We start from the raw sequence: 16,660 nt of genomic DNA, 5'->3' as shown, positions 1-16,660 counted from the left end.
TTTTTTGGTCAGTCCAAGGGCTCGAACTTCTGGGCCGGGCTTAGTCCCCGAGCCACTCTGTGCTCAAGGCTAGTGTTCTACCATTTTTGAGCCACAGAATCACTTGTGATTCTTTCTGTTTATTTGGTACTGAGGAATTAAATCCAGGGCTTCATGCATGCTAGGCAAGCATTCTACCACTAAGCCATCTTCCCAGTCATATTACTCAGTTTTTCCCCCCACAGTTACTAACAATATTTTATCTGAATTTATAATTTCACAAGGCAGTATGTCTTTTTTATTTCAATTTATTGTCAGTGTGATGTAGAGAGGTTACAGTTACTAGATCAGCATTTTTTTTTTTTGCCAGTCCTGGGCATGAGCTCAGGGCATGAACCATGTCCTTGGACTTTCTCAAGGCTAGAGCTCTACCGCTTGAGCCTCAGCACCACTTCCGGCTTTTTTTCTATGTATGTGGTACCAAGGAATTGAACCTGGGTCTTCGTGCATGCTAGGCAAGCACTCTACCACTAGGCCAAACTCCCGGCCCCACTTGCTCAGCTTTTTTAAAAAAGATTTTTTTAATGACAGCCTTTCCTTCTTTGTGTCTTTTGTTCTTTTGTTTGACCCCACATTTTTTGAATCATAGAGTCGTTATTAAAATGCTAATGACCCCACTTTTTTAATTAAAAAATTGTTATTTGTACAGGGGTTTCACTTGGTCATGTCCATATATGCATATAGATATCACCCCTGTCATTCACCCTAATCCCATCCTCCATTTCCAAAGTAATTATCTTGCTTTTTTTGCCAGTTTGGGGCTTACACTCAGGGCCTGAGCACAGTCCTTGGGCTTTCTCAAGGCTAGTGCTCTACCACTTGAGCACTATTTCTGTGTTTTTCTGTGTATGTGGTACCGAGGAATTGAATCTAAGGCTTCCCATATGCTGGGCAAGCAGATTTGCTCAGCTTTTTAATGGAAGTATTCCTAACAAAATTTAAATCATTTAATCCACAGATGAAGAAGGAAGTGGAATTGTGCGTTGATATTAAAATGTTTTGTACTTGTAGGACTGTCATTTAAGTCCACTTGATTTGAGATAATGAAGAGCAAGATCTGGATTATAAGGATTCTGTTCTTCCCAATGACTCTGCTTCAAAACTTGTCTCCAGTCTGCTTGTTTCCCAAGTTCAAGTAATGAAAGTACAGTTACCAACATACACCTCTAATTTGAAAGAAAACTGAAGTATTACTGGTTTAATTTAGTACTTACTTATGAAAACAATGGTAAATCATCAGAGAAAGCCTCTGAAAAAAATGTATAAGGAAGCGGTACTGTGGCTCAACGTGATGGAGTGTTAGCTTTGAGCAAAAAAGCTCAATGCTTAGGCCATGAGTTCAAGGCTTGTGACAGACAGAAAACTAGGAAAATAAAAAGAAACTCACATTTTTTTCTGTATCAAGTAAGTGGAAAAACTTGGGGAAAAATAAGAAAACAATATGGGGATAGTTGTTCTATGTCTTCTATGACGGCAAAACTTAAAATACAGAATATCAAAAAAAAATATTATTGCATAAGGGGAGCAAAATTGTTGGACTTAGTTTAGAGAAATAAAACAAGTCTTTAGGAATCAAGAGAGAAAGATGCTAACCATGAAACTACCTGTCTGCTAAAATTGTAAAATGGGTTAGGTGCCAAGAGGATGTATTTTTTCCCCTCCTAAATATGTAACCTCTGGTTGGTACAAAGGCCAGGGTGGTGAATATAAGTAACTTTAAACGGTAGTAATTTTATATAGTTCAGCCAGACACCAGTACCTCCTACCTGTAATCCCAGCTACTCAAAAGGCTGTGGAAGAGCACAATTCAAAGTCAGCCTGGACAGAAAAAGTCTGCATAACGCTCTCCAATAAACCACCAAAATGTTAGATTGGAGGCATGGCTCAAGTGGTACAACAGCAACCTTGATCAAGAAAGCTAATCAAAGCCAGGTGCCAATGACTCATGTCAACAATACTAACCACTCAGGAGGTTGACATCTGAGGATAGCAGTTCAAAGCCAACCCACACAGGAAAATCTCTGAGACATTTATTTCCTAACCATCAGTAAGAAGTTAAAAGTGGAGCTGCATGTAACTCAAGTGGTAGAAGCTAGTCTTGAGAAAAAGGCTCAGGGACAGCACCCTGACCATGAATTCAAGCTCCAGGATTGGCACCAGTGAAAACAAAAAAAAGAAAGGAGAAGAGAAAGAAAAGGAGAAGATGAGAGGAAAGGAAAAGAAAAGAGAAAGGAGAGGAGAGGAGAGGAGAGGGGGAAGTTTTGAACATGAGAGCTAAGCAAGAGTGTAAGGCTTCAAATTCAAACCCCAGTACTAGCACAGAGATGGTGGGGGAGGGGGGAGAAAAGGGGGGGAAGAAGAGCTATAGAAGCAACACACCTTGGCTATAGGTGTTTTTAATTTAATTTTAAACTCAGACATAATTAATCATGTAATAAGGCTGGGGTGAAGCCCAGTATTAGAGTGTATGCTTGGTATGGAAAAGTGCAAATCCCTGGTTTCAAGCCGCTAAAGCAGAAACAAACGAAGTCTAATAACTAGGAATAAATGCTAACTTCCACAACAGAAACGCATGTGGTGCTTTAAATTTTGCTTTCATTTAACATACTTTAAATTTCTTTCTATAGTACCAAGTGTTCTAACCACTGATTTTTTAATAGGCAAAGGTAAAAGGCAAGGACTTCAAAATCATTATTACTTTATTATCCCATGCAAAAGCTTCTGATATCCCAGTGGGAATCCCATTCAGGAATCACCACAGATGTATCTGCGATTGTCAGTAACCACAATTTCCCTTAGAAGTATCCTAAGGGAGAAGAATCAATTGGAAGAACACTCCAAAATTACAGGCAATGACTTCTGTGCCAAATGCACCCTCATCAATAACCAGGGTCCTTCACTGGGTATTTAAGCTATTTTCACCATGGTAAACATTGTAATAAACATTTATACAGTTATATCTCTCTATATGTAAAGAAATTCTCTGTGTTAACTAGTAATAAATGAGTGTGAGGTTACAGTCTATCATTCTGTTTCAGTAAAATCATATTAGTAAGAGAATTTATATAAAAAAGAAAGATGAAGCCAGCCAGGCGAGGTGACTCATGCCTGTAATCCTAGCTACTCAGGAGGCTGAGATCTGAGGATCACGGTTGAAGGCCAGCCCAAGCACTAAAGACCCTGAGACTCTTATCTCCAATTAACCACCAGAAAACTGGAAGTGGTGATGTGGTTCAAGGGTAGGGCAGCAGCCTTGAGCTCAAGAGCTCAGAGACAATGACCAGGGCCGGGGGTAAAACAGTAGCCTTGAGCTGAAGAGCACAATGCCCAGGCCTAGAGATCTAGTCTCACCACCAACAAAAAAGAAAGAAAGAAAGAAAGAAAGAAAGAAAGAAAGAAAGAAAGAAAGAAAGAAAGAAAGAAAGAAAGTTGAACCTTGATTAAGAAATTTGGCTACTGGCCGGGGCGCGGTGGCTCACATTTGTAATCCTAGCTACTCAGGAGGCTGAGATCTGAGGATCACGGTTCAAAGCCAGCCCCCCAGGTACTAAAGTCCATAGACTCTAATCAACATGGGGGGGGAGGGGGAGGAGGGGGTAGGGCGGTAGCCTTGAGCTGAAAAGCTTAGGGACAGTGCCCAGGCCCAGAGTTCAAGCCCCGTGACCCACCAAAAAAAAAAAGAAAAGAAATTGGTTACTCACCAGCATCTTTAATAAAATTATCGTAAAAGCGCACAGTTCTTGATGTCAGGTCGCTGAAGGCCATTTTCCACAAGATTTACTCACTCTTCTAATGGAATTGTCAGTTAAAAACAGAAAGGAATTTATCACCTATAAATGCAAATAAAGACAAGCTTTTAGCAATACAATATTTAAATGCTAAAAAAATTAATAGGAATAACCGGCAGAGCAATAGACTTCGAGGGTAAATGCTTTTGTAAACACCATAAATGCTAATTCGGTTTCAAATATTTCAAATTTCCACTTTTCTAGGGACTCTACTAACTTTCCTGTAAAAGGCTAAAATGTAATTGTTCTAGATACCGCCACAGGATCTTCTCCCTCTTACGGAGAAAATAAGTCAAGAAAGGAAAGGGTTATACTGTCTCAACACAACTAAAGTGAACGACAGAGTAAGAATGAGAAGTTGGAGAACAGAAGAAGAGGAAGAGGAAGAAGAAGGTGGAGAAGAAGCACAAGCTTTAGAGGAGGCATACTGAGCCAACATGGGGCACATCTTTAAGGCCAGTTTGTATTTTTTTTTTCTTTTTCTTTTTTGCTAGTCTTGGAGTTTGTGTTGTCCTAAGTTTTGTCCTTGCACTTTCTCAAGGCTAGTGCTCTACCACTTGAGTCACAGCACCATTTCCGGCTTTTTCTATGTATGTGGTACTAAGGAACTGAACCCAGGTCTTCATGAATGCTAAGCAAGAACTTTATCATTAGTCCAAACTCCCGGACCCAAGAGTTTTCTTTTTATAACTGAACAAAATAGTTCATTTTTACAAAAATGTCTAGATCCAAAAGTCTCAGTAAGGATTTGTGACTTAACCAAGTATTAGTAGATACTGAAAAAGAAAAACACTCATAAATTAAAAGGGGGGAAATAACTCTAATTACTAATGGCGGTTTGTAGATTTCTTAAAAAACTGAAAATAGACCTTCCCTACCATCCCGCCATACCACTCCTGGGCATCTACCCTGAGCATCATAACCCAGGATATGATAAGGACACCTGCTCAGCCATGTTCATCTCTGCACTATTCACAATAGCCAAGCGATGGAAACAACCCAAACGCCCTACTACAGATGAATGGATACAAAAATGTGGTTCATATATACAATGAAATTCTACATAGCCACCAGACAAGATAAAATAATGGCATTCACAGGGAAGTGGATGAATCTAGAGAGAATCATGTTGAACAAGATAAGCCAAGAATAAAGGAACAAAGGGCACATGGTTTCCTTAATATCTGGATATTAGATCCAAACAGTATAAGAGCTATGACTCAATATTCAGGTACCCAAGATTATGGACTTTATATTATATACTTGATATGTATCTATGACACACAAAACCTCAGCTTAATTTTAATTATGTTCTAAAATCTATGTGCCAGTGGTTGTATATAGAGATTCCCTTCTTGAATACTTGTTTGTTAAACATGACATTTGAAATATGAGGTAAAAATCAGTGTTACTAAAATCGTTCAAAAAAGTCTCCTGTAATTAAAAAAGTAAGCATTGGCATATAAGGAGACAAATGAAGAGAACAGAACATCCAAGAATATACTGACTACATTTGGGAATTTAGAACTGTATTTCAGCAGTTCTAAGGCATATGCATCCTTACATTTTGATATCTCTGAAATCAATGTACATTTACAAATGAATAATATGTCACAAAATTAATGAGGGTATTTGACTCAAAGCTTTCCCATAAAAAGATTATAAAGAATTCGGAGAGAGAGAATATGGTGATGGTTGTACCATGAAAATGTATTTAAGTATCTTCAAAGTTTCTATTCTGAAATAGTTATAATGGTACATTTAAAAACTATGTATGTTGGGCTGGGAGTTTGGCCTAGTGGTAGAGTGCTTACCTAGCATACACGAAGACTCAGGTTCAATTCCTTGGTACCACATACATAGAAAAAGCCAGAAATGATGCTCTAGCTCAAGTAGTAGAGCTCTAGTCTTGAGAAAGCCAAGGACAGCGCTCAGGCCTTGAGTTCCCAGGACTGGAAAAAAATAATGTATGTTTTACCACACATTTTTTAAAAAGTCCCAAAGTCCCCTAGGTTTTTCATAGGAAAAAGAAAAACAGACTTTCTTCTAGCATTCTCAAACAAAAAAGCTATTTTATTTACATAAATATGTAAATAGGACATAGTATAAGATAAAGGTGACATCAAAATCAGTGGGTACAACTACTATTTAATAAATGATATCATACAACTAGATGGCTATATGGGAAAAGAAAGGCAGAATCCAAACAGAATACAGCAGGATAGAATTCCAAACAGATTGAAAATGAAATGAGAAATGAGAAAAAAAATAGAACCATTAAAGTATAAGATGACAGTTTTTGGTGAAGACTTTATAACCTCTGTATGGAAAAAGCCTTGCTAACAATAACTCAACATTCACAAGAAACAATAGAAGGCCCACACATTAATTAAATGACAATCAATATCAATGTTCAAGAAGTAATATACCCACTATCTGATGAATGTAACTGTAACCCCTCTATTTATTACCCTGACAATAAAGTACAATTTTTTAAAAAAGAAAAGTTGCAGAAAGTTCCAGAAGAATGGATGGAGGAGGAGCATGACGGGTACAGGGGAAAAGTCATTCAATCCTAGCTCTTGAAAAAGGGGCAGGGGGCAGACAGTGGGCAAAGAGAGCCTTCCTTCTTGTATTGTCAAGTCAGTTATTTGACTATGGAAATCAGAGGTCAGATGAGTCCCTGTGTATACTGTCTTGAGGAGGAAGAACCTCTGAGGAGGAAATAAAATAATGGTAAGGAAATTTCCATCTAGCTATTTATTGGCCTGTTTTCTGTATTCTTTTGCTGGTCTGTTTCTCATTGTTTTCCTAGAAACAACCTGTCCGCTCCACTTAAGCAGAAACAAAGCTTCAAAGGTCTGTTTTGCCAGACAGTAAGATTGAGCTTGTTACCTTCCAGTGATTTAGTAAAATCAGACACTCAGAAGTATATTAAAAATTGAGTAACAACTATAAAGCAGTAACTTATTTAAAGCAGAATTTCTCAACCTCAACAGAACTGACAATTCTTAGCTCCACAGACCTGAATATTTTCCATTGTCTTGGTCTCACCTTCTACCTAATAGTTGCCAAAAACCCATTCTCCCCAGATTATACAACCAAAAACATCTTCAAATATTGCCAAAGGTACCCTCGCCGGAAAGTGGTCCCAAGTTGAGATGTACTAGTTTAAAACAATCATCCAATCTGCTCTCCAACATGTATTAATTCAAATTAACAGACTTTGCTTTAGAATAATCACACCTAGGGGATCAAACTTGTAATCCTAGCTATTTGTGAGGCTGAGATGCAGAAAATCAAGATTTAAAAATCAGGCCAGGCAGAAAAATCTCCAAAATAACCAACAAAAGCCAGGTGCCAGTGGCTCACACCTGTAATCCTAGCTACTCCGAAGACAGAGACCTAAGGGTTGAGATTCAAAGCCAGCCCAGGCAGTAGATGAGACATTGCTCAATGTAGAATGATAGCCTGCTCAGGGTCAGTGCCTAGTCCCTGAGCTCAAGCCCCAGGATTGATGTTCACACAAATGCACCCTTGTGTGCGCACGCGCGCGCGCGCGCGCGCGCGCGCACACACACACACACACACACACACACACACACACCAAAAAGCTGGACAGGAGAGATGCTCAAGTGGCATAGTCATGGGTGAGTAAGCAAGACAAGCAAGCAGGAGACTGAATTCAAATTTTAGTATAGGCAAAATTAAGTAAGTAATCCAATTAATTTCAAGGTAAGTAACTCAAAGTTACTTAATTTCAAAGTTTTCAGAATTTCATTGCTTATTGGAAAGAAAACCTTTATCGCTAAAAATTGAGTTTATAACTACAAAACTTGAGACTCACTTCTTAGAAGGCAGGTAAATAATCAAGCTCTAACCTTATCTATGGGGTTTCGAATGGGAAGAGTGGAGTGCCGTTTAATATAAAATAATTCACTGTTGACATTTTCAGCTTATAGTTTGTGAGATGAGAACAAAGTATTTCAAAGGAGCAAATCTACATATCTTTAGGGCGATAACAAAATTAGCAGAATAAATATAAAGAAGCCTGCCAGGTGTGCTGACTCATGCCTGTAATCCTACTGCTCAGGAGGCTGAGATCTGAGTCAAGGTTCAAAGCCAACCCAGGCACAAAAGGACCTGAGACTCTTATGTCCAATTAACCCCTAGAAAATGGGAAGTAGGGCTTAGCTCAAGGGTAGAGTGGTAGCCTTGAGCTGAAGAGCTCAGGGAAAAATGCCCAGGCTGAGTTTAAGCCCCATGATCCACGAAGGAGAAGAGGAAAAAGAAGAAGAGGAGGACGAAGAGGAGGACGAGGAGGAGGAGGAGGAGGAGGAAGAGGAAGAGGAAGAGGAAGAAGAAGAAGAAGAAGAAGAAGAAGAAGAAGAAGAAGAAGAAGAAGAAAGAAGAAGAGGAGGAGGAGGAGGCCTGAGGTAATTATTTTGAGGCACTACTCATTTACATTCATATTTCAGTAAATAAGTTAAAGCTTAATTTCGTCCTTACCATCCTTTATAACCTCCAAATAAAAGCAAGTGAGCCTAGAATTCAGAAGAGAATGGGCTCAGTGAGAAATTATTTCAAATAACAAATTGATAAATGTCTTAATAAATAACTATGCATGTGTTTATTGGAATACACACATCCATTTATACAGGCACACACAGAAACAAAAATATGTACCAGTACACCTACAAACAGGATCTTATAGCGTTTTCTTTTATGTGTAATATTAACTTCATTTCTCTTGCTATTTCTTTTATTACCCTCTCTCCCGTTTCAGCCATTTCTTTCTACTTAATAGCCTGGTTATGCATAGTCTCAGGAGTAAAGCAAAGTAAAAGACAACAAAATAAAAAGTGCTACCCCAGCTTTGGGGTTATAAAGCTTATATACTTAGCCATATAGAATAATTCAGGCCATAGATAAAGAAATATCCATGTTTCCTAACATAGAAAAAGGAACAGGCTTGAGTCAAAAGAGTAAAGGGAAGATCATCAGCGCAAATCCCAGGCAGAAGGCAGAAAGCCCTGAGAAGGCATTTATCTGGTAAGATGTCTGAAAAGCATCGAGGTTCAGGCCTTAGAATTTGGGGCAAAGTTGTGATCAGTGGCTAATAGGACTTTTTTTTTTTTTTTTGCCAGTCGTGGGCTTGAGCTCAGGGCCTGAGCACTGTCCTTGGACTTTCTCAAGGCTAGAGCTCTAGCCCTTGAGCCTCAGCACCATTTCTGGCTTTTTTCTATGTATGTGGTACCGAGGAATCGAACCCGGGTCTTCATGCATGCTAGGCAAGCACTTTAAGCACTAGGCCAAACTCCCAGCCCCAGGACTTTTTTTTTTTTTGGCCAGTCCTGAGTTTGAACTCAGGACCTGAGCACTGTCCTTGGACTTTCTCAAGGCTAGCGCTCTATCACTTGAGCCACAGCACCACTTCTGGCTTTTTTCTCTCTATGTGTTACTAAGGAATTGAACGCAGGTCTTTGTGCATGCTGGGTAAGTACTCTACCACTAGGCCAAACTCCTGGCCCACTAATAGGATTTTAAACAGCCTTAGAACATCACTTTTGCTCTAATGTGTTTAAAAGCAGCTCTTAATCTTTCTACCCTGAATGGACATGAAGTATTGCAGAAAACCTGTAGAAAATGAGGGAGTAATATACATACATATATATTATATATATAGCTTTAAACTATATACATATATAGCTTTAAACTATATACATATATAGTTTTAAATTATATACTTAAATATTTATATATATTTATTATCTATCTATCTATCTTTCTATCTTCTGCTACCTTCAAAGACAAGTAGCAAAAGACCTGATAGGCTGTGAATTTTCAGGGAAGGTAATATAGATAGAAGACAAAGAGTACCTCTCTTTAATTAACTTTACATTCTATAAGCTTCTTGTAACTTGTTGGGCATTGGAAGAGGTAGTAACACACTAGAGAAGTGGTAGGTTCCTACTATCCACAAGAAACATTAAACCTTAAGAAAATAAAACATATACTTTTGTATTAGGTATAGATATGAAGTCAAAGAGACAAAATCATTAGATAATAATGAAGAAATTCATCAAGGTGATATTATAAGGACTAAGATGTAAGCTCATGGTGGAGCACTTGCCTCACCTGAATGAGTGAACCCTGAGCTCCATTCCCCTTCATCGCACACACACACACACACACACACACACACACACACACACACACACACACAGAGGATTATAAACACATATGAACCAAAACATCTGAGTACCTAAGTACACAAAGCAAATATTAACAAATGTAAAGAGAGATATATATTATAATATAATATAGTAGGATGCATCATTTTCAATCATCCCCTTTCAATAATGCATAAATCATTCAGACAAAATTAATTAGAAAACACAGGACTTGTATAAAACATTCCAACAATAGTAAAATACTCATTTGTCTCAAGCACACAGAGCATTTACTACATATTTTGTAATGAGCTGCTACACAAGTGGCAATAAGTTTAAGAAAAACTAAAACTTTATCAAGAATCTTCTCTTACCTACTGTGAATCTAGTTATTAATAACAGAAAAAAAGCTAGAATATTCTTAAGTATGAGGAAAGTAAACATAGGCCAAGGAAGACATCAAAAGGGAAATGTGAAAATACCTTAAGACAAATGAACAAAGAATACCTCAAAACATATAAAATGTAGCAGGCCTAAGAATGAAATGTATAGCAAAAAACACCTATATTAGGAAAGAAGGACCAGGCAATATTGGCTCGCCCGTAATCCTACCTACTCCGGAGGCTGAGATCTGAGGATCGTAGTTTAAAACGACAGCTGGATAGGAAAGTTCATGAGATTCTTCTCTCCAATTTACCACCAGAAAACGAGAAGTGGAGCTGTGGCTCAAAATGGTAGGTAGAGCAAAAGGGCTCAGGGACTATGACCAGGCCCCAAGTTCAAGCCTCATGAGCAGTAAAAAATAAACAAGGAAAGAAGGAAGGCTTCAAATTTTAAAAGAATAAAAACCTAACATTATCCCATGTGGAACTGAAAATTTGAAGAAAAAAAAAAAACTACTAAGTCCAAAGTCAGGAGAAAGAAGAAAGGAAACTATACAAGGTCACAGTAGAAACGAATGAAATAGATACCTGAACAACTAACTATAAAATAAAATTTTAAAAAGAAGTTTTTGTGAAAAGTAAGCAAAGTTGGCAAAAGTCTTCAGCTAGACTGAGAAGACTCAATAGAATTCAAATGAAAGACAGTAAAGAAAATCAAAAAGATTAAGTCACTATGTACAGTTTTTCTATATACTTTGTTACAGCAGTGGTTTCCAGAACTGGTTCAAAATCAGAATTGTAGAAAGAGATCTGCAATCATTAAGAGATGGGCTAGACTTGGGAACCTCCAAGGGTTTTATTGTTGTTTGGCTTGATTTTATTTTCTTGATGCGAGTATTTAGTTTGGGCAGTAGCGAGGTTTGAATGCAGGGCATTACACTGGCAAACTACCAGCATGAGCTTTACCTCTCCTCCTGTTTCAGGCGGAATCTCTAGTTTTACCTGGGCCTGTCTCAAGACTTCAATCCTACTAATCATACCTCCCACATAGCAGTAATTACAGATGTCAACACACATAGCTTATTAATTAAGAGAGAGCCTTGTCAATTGTTTTTCCTTTTGTCTGGCCTCAATCTGAAATCCTTTCTATCTCCACCTCTTGAGTAGCTGGGATTACAGGTGTGATTCACCATACCTGGCCTGGAAACATACTACTACATCAACCATCAGCATGTGGAACAGGCATGAAATACATGACAGAAGACTCAGATCATGGAGGCCACTTGCACATGGTACAGCAACTGGATTTTTGCAAGAGGAGGAGGTGGAATTGATAGTGGAGAAGATGGATCTGGTGATTTAAAGAACTCATAGAAGATACTACATCTCAGAGGAAGTCTTGGAGTCAGCATACACATGATAGGAGGACTCTGACCTTTTATTCTAGGGGTAAAGTTCTTCAGCATTATGACAGGGAAATCACTATTACATGTTAGGTGAATTACAGAAAATGAGATAATAAACTTTGGTATTAAAGCAAGCAAAACCAAGAGAATCAACTAGTGAGTAAAGATACTAAGTACCTGACTCTGTTTTCATGTAAAGAGATTTGCAATAGAGCAAAACTTTGATACATAAGGCCATATAGTATGAAGCTAATTGAATGGACCTCTAGGATATTGAAACAAAAGCCATATAATGAATGATTGCTGTCCTTAAAGTGCTATGTTATCTCTCATCTCTTTTGCTGTTCCTTTGTTATCTCATATTGACACAATATCTCACTTTGTTATCTGATATATTGGATACATTTGTATTTGGTTACTTGAAATTGGACAGGGAAGGGGGGGAAGAACAAGAGGGGGATGGGGGGGAGGGTAATGGGACCAAGACATGTGGAAGGGTATCAATGTATGTGAATTAATGCACCTTCTATCTGGCAAATATCATGTTACCCTTTTATTAAATATAATAAAAAATATCACATGAAAATAAAAAAAAAGAATGTTCCAGAACCAATGAAAATACTCTGTTCGCAAGTAACCTGGCCTTCAACTCAAAACAGTTTAACCATGAAGGGGATGTGATATGTCACTCACAGAAAAAGAAATCCAAAGGCAAGGCAGCTTTGTTAGTCATGTTTTGGTTGTAACGGAACAAGACAGAGGCATTTTTTTTGCCAGTCCTGGGCTTGAGCTCAGGGCCTGACCACTGTCCTTGGACTTTCTCCACTTCTGGCTCAGCACCACTTCCAGCTTTTTTTTATGTAGGTGGTACCTAGGAATCGAACCCGGGTCTTCATGCATGCTAGGCAAGCACTTTAAGAACTAGGCCAAACTCCCAGCCCAAGACAGAGGCATTTTAAATACTACTTTCCCATGCCAGACGCTGGTGCTCACACCTGTAATTCTAGCTACTCAAGAGGCTGAGCTCTGAGAATCACAGTTCAAAGCCAGTCCAGCCAAGAAAGCCCTTGGTTAAGTGGTTCGAATGCTAGCCTTGAGCAAAAAGTTCAAGAACAGTGCCTAGGCCCTGAGTATGCACCGAAACACAAAACAAACTCCACCTTTCCCAAACACTTTCCTCTAAAGTAGTGAGAGGGAATTTTCTTTTTATTGTGTTTTTTTCAGTCTTTGGTTAAGTGTTTTGGAGATGGGGTTTTGCTATGTAGCTCAGTTTGGCCTCAGATTGTCCATTCCCACAGGTTGTTGTTTGGTTGGTTTCCAGTCTTCCTCCTAAGCCTCCCCCCAACCCAAAGCTTCAAAAGCCTTCCTCATATCCTTCAAAATCTCTGGTCAGAAACACATAAGCCAATATCTAAACCAAGCACTGAGCTAGACACCTGCTGATACATTCTCATGATGACAGAATGTTGATTTTTTTGTTGTTGTTTCAATGGTGGATGCACAGGAGAAGGGGGCGGTAGAGAGGTGTAGACACCAGAGTAGGACAACAGATGTATGTAGAGAGTATAATGAAACCTATCAACCACTGTTTGAAAGTGAGAAGAGGAAGGGAGAGAGAGGAAAGGAATATATTCAAAGGACACTGCATGCATCTGTGGAATTACCACATTGAAAAATCCCGATTTAATAATAATGTATGCTGATAAAAATATAGTTTGATGTCTCTGGGAAAGATATATTTTTTTCATGACCTACCAGACTAATTCAGACTTTATTTTTATTTGGCTCAAGTTGTGTTAATTAAAACTCCTGAGCTTGGGCAATGAGGCAAATACTCACCTAAAAATCCCAGCATGTCAATGACACTGCCAGAAATGAAGGTGTCCTAAGAGCTAGAGGGACTAGCAATAGACCTCCACAGGAAATACACTGTATGAGAAAATTGAACACTTCTAAAGATTGTACTTTTTCTGATGATTCTGATAACTTTGATAACAGAATCTCTCAAATTAAAGAAGAATAATAAGTATTCTCTACAAATCTCTAATTAGTACTAAAGAAATGGAAAGATAGGCAAACTTGGAGAAGAGTGTAAGAATTTTTAGAATAAACAAAAGCCAACTCAAGTCTCTAGCAGGTGTAAACGTAATTCTAGGCAGTGGGTAATAGGAGAATGAAGATAAGGCCTGCCCTCGGATAGTGTCAGCATGTAAATTTTTTTTAAAAAATTAAATTAAAAAAACACCATAGAAGCTGAGATGAATGAACCTGAGGAAAATATTTTATTTTTTCATATATTTTTATTGTAATTAATAGAAGGCTTACATTATATTCACCAGCTAGAAGGTGCATTACTTCACATACATTGCTACCCTTTCACATGTCATGGTCCCCATTTCCCTCCCTCCCCCTTCACCCCACCACTCATGTTGTTTTCCCCCCTTGCCTATCCAATTTCAAATCACCAATCAAGCATATATACAATATATCAGATAACAAGGTGAAATACTGTAACAGTATGAGATAACCAAGGGACAGCAAAAGAGATAAGAGATAACATAGTACATTAAGGATAACAATCACTCATTATATGGCTTTTGTTTCTATGTCCTGGAGGTCCTTTCCTTTAGTGTCATACTATATGGTTTTGTTCTATTGTAAATCTCTGCTAGTAGAGCCCAAGGTTTCTACTGATTATGACAAATGAGGGAAACCACTGAGCCTATGTTCCTTTGAGGTTGGCTTACTTCACTTAATATGATTTTTTCTAAGTCTTTCCATTGAGGAAAGTATTTTAAAAACTGACCTTGCTGGGATCAACTGAACTGATTTTTCTGTGAGAAGTGATAAGTAACTTCAAGAGCCATGTAATTGTTGCTTGCAGTCTAAGTCCTAATGCACTACCTTGAATCAAACAAGTGCTCAAGACTACATAGATAGTTTTGAAATCAGAGTTTGGAACTTGATAGGCAAGCAACCTACACTTGGGCCATGTTCAGACAGTTTTATACTTTTGCTTGAGGTCAGTCTTACACAAAGATGCTATTATCTACCCCTCTCCCATAGCTGAGAGCATGGTTGCCTAGCTCTTGATTGAGATGAGGCATCACTGAATTGTTTAGCCGGTCTATCTCAAACCATGATCCTCCAAATCTCCACCTCCCAAATGGCTGAATCCACAGCACAACACACCACACTTGGCCTTTTTTAGGTGGTGTGTTTGAAAATTTTGTGAATCCAGAAAAAAAAATAAGGGAAGGGGAGGAAAAGGGCCCATACCAAATTGCCCATCCCTTAGACTTTCTATATCCTTTTTTACAAATGAATGTAAAATACACCTCCCATTTATTTTTTTCTTCAAACATACAGTAATTTATGACCATCTATTATTGTGCTAAGAAGTGCTGAGAGGAATGCAATATAGTTTGTGAAATGTAGTTCCTGAATCCAAACAACTTTCAGTCTGGCAGAGAAAAGACATCTAACTCAGATTTCTAAAAATGCGAAGCAAAATAATTCCTACAGACAATTAATGTATTAAGGAATGAAATGTCATACCTGGTACATAGGACCCAGAGAAAAGGCATCTTACAAGAGAAAACAGATGTGCTGCACCGTGATAAAAAGATCATAGTAGGACCAGAAGCTTGCCTTGCATGCACGATGCCTTGGGTTCAATTCCTCAGTATCACATACACAGAAAAAAAGTGGAAGTCGTGCTGTGACCCAAGTGCCCAGGCCCTGAGTTCAAGCCCCAGGACTGGCCAAAAAAAAATCATAGTAGGAAACAGGAAAGACACACATTAACACATTACAGTGGACAGATCTCCAAGGGAAATTTTCATTTGCTCAACCAATATTCTCCACTGTCTATGGTTTGCCAAGGAATATTTTAGATGCCGATGATATAGTGGAAATCCAAACAAACCCTGCTTTTAGAATATTTGTTTATATTGCTAATATGCAAGGATAAGGAGAAGAGTAGAAAGATTAAGATAAGACTACTCTACAGTCAGCTAAAATATTTTTTTTCTTTTTTAATTTTTTTTATTGTAATTAGTAAAAGGGTTACATGATATTTGCCAGATAGAAGGTGCATTAATTCACATACATTGATACCCTTTCACATGTCTTGGTACCCATTTCCCTCCCCCCCACATCCCCCTCCCGTCTTAGTTTTCCCCCCTTCCTATCAAATTTCAAATATCCAAATACAAATAAATTCAATATATCAGATAACAAAGTGAGATACTATACCAATATGAGATAACCAAGGGATAGCAAAGGAGATGAGAGACAACATAGTACATTAAGGACAACAATTATTCATTATATGGCTTTAGCTAAAATATTTTTAAAGAATTATGTTGACAATGAAGAGTTTTTCAGCGAGGGAGTCTCCTCATCAAAGTGTTGGGGTTCAGGGTGGATGCCTGAGTATGTAGTTTCTAAGCAATGCAAACAATGAGGCAACATTATATCCTATTGGAAAAATACAGCCCAAGTATCATTCACACCAGTCAGGAACAGGCGTCCCACTAATAATCTCTCTCCAACAGCACATATTGCAAACACCTGTTTGTTTGTTCTTATCTCCTTTATTCATCAAAAAAGAAGAGATTATCTTTGTATTCCTATTGTCTGTACTGTAGTCAGGCATACAGCAGAAGATATTTGTAACATAAGTGAGTATTACAGATTAGACTGTGTCCCTCTAAAAGTTCATATGTTAACATTTTTACCCTGAAGTGCCACACAATGGAGTCTATTTTGGAGAGGTGATCAAGTTAAAAAGATGCTAAGGTGAGTGCTAATCCATTTTGACTGGTGTCTTTATCAGGGAAGAAATCTAGACACACAATGCAAATGTA

At 38.2% G+C, this 16,660-nt stretch overlaps 1 protein-coding gene across 1 annotated transcript in view; it reads right to left on the bottom strand.

Moving 5' to 3' along the window:
* The window catches only part of Elovl7 (ELOVL fatty acid elongase 7), a 69,572-nt gene that overhangs the window by 20,629 nt on the left and 32,283 nt on the right, over nt 1-16,660 (bottom strand). Inside the window, exon 2 of the mRNA XM_090331907.1 lies at nt 3,741-3,869. Coding sequence (XP_090188033.1) covers nt 3,741-3,804 — 64 coding nt within the window. The 5' untranslated portion in view covers nt 3,805-3,869. The remainder of the gene's footprint in view (nt 1-3,740; nt 3,870-16,660) is intronic.

This window comes from Megascapheus bottae, chromosome 4 (assembly GCF_031878675.1).
Source record: "Megascapheus bottae isolate mThoBot1 chromosome 4, mThoBot2.hap1, whole genome shotgun sequence".
NCBI lineage: Eukaryota > Metazoa > Chordata > Mammalia > Rodentia > Geomyidae > Megascapheus > Megascapheus bottae.
The sequence above is the reverse complement of the archived record's forward strand: the minus strand, read 5'-3'. Positions and strand labels throughout refer to the sequence as shown.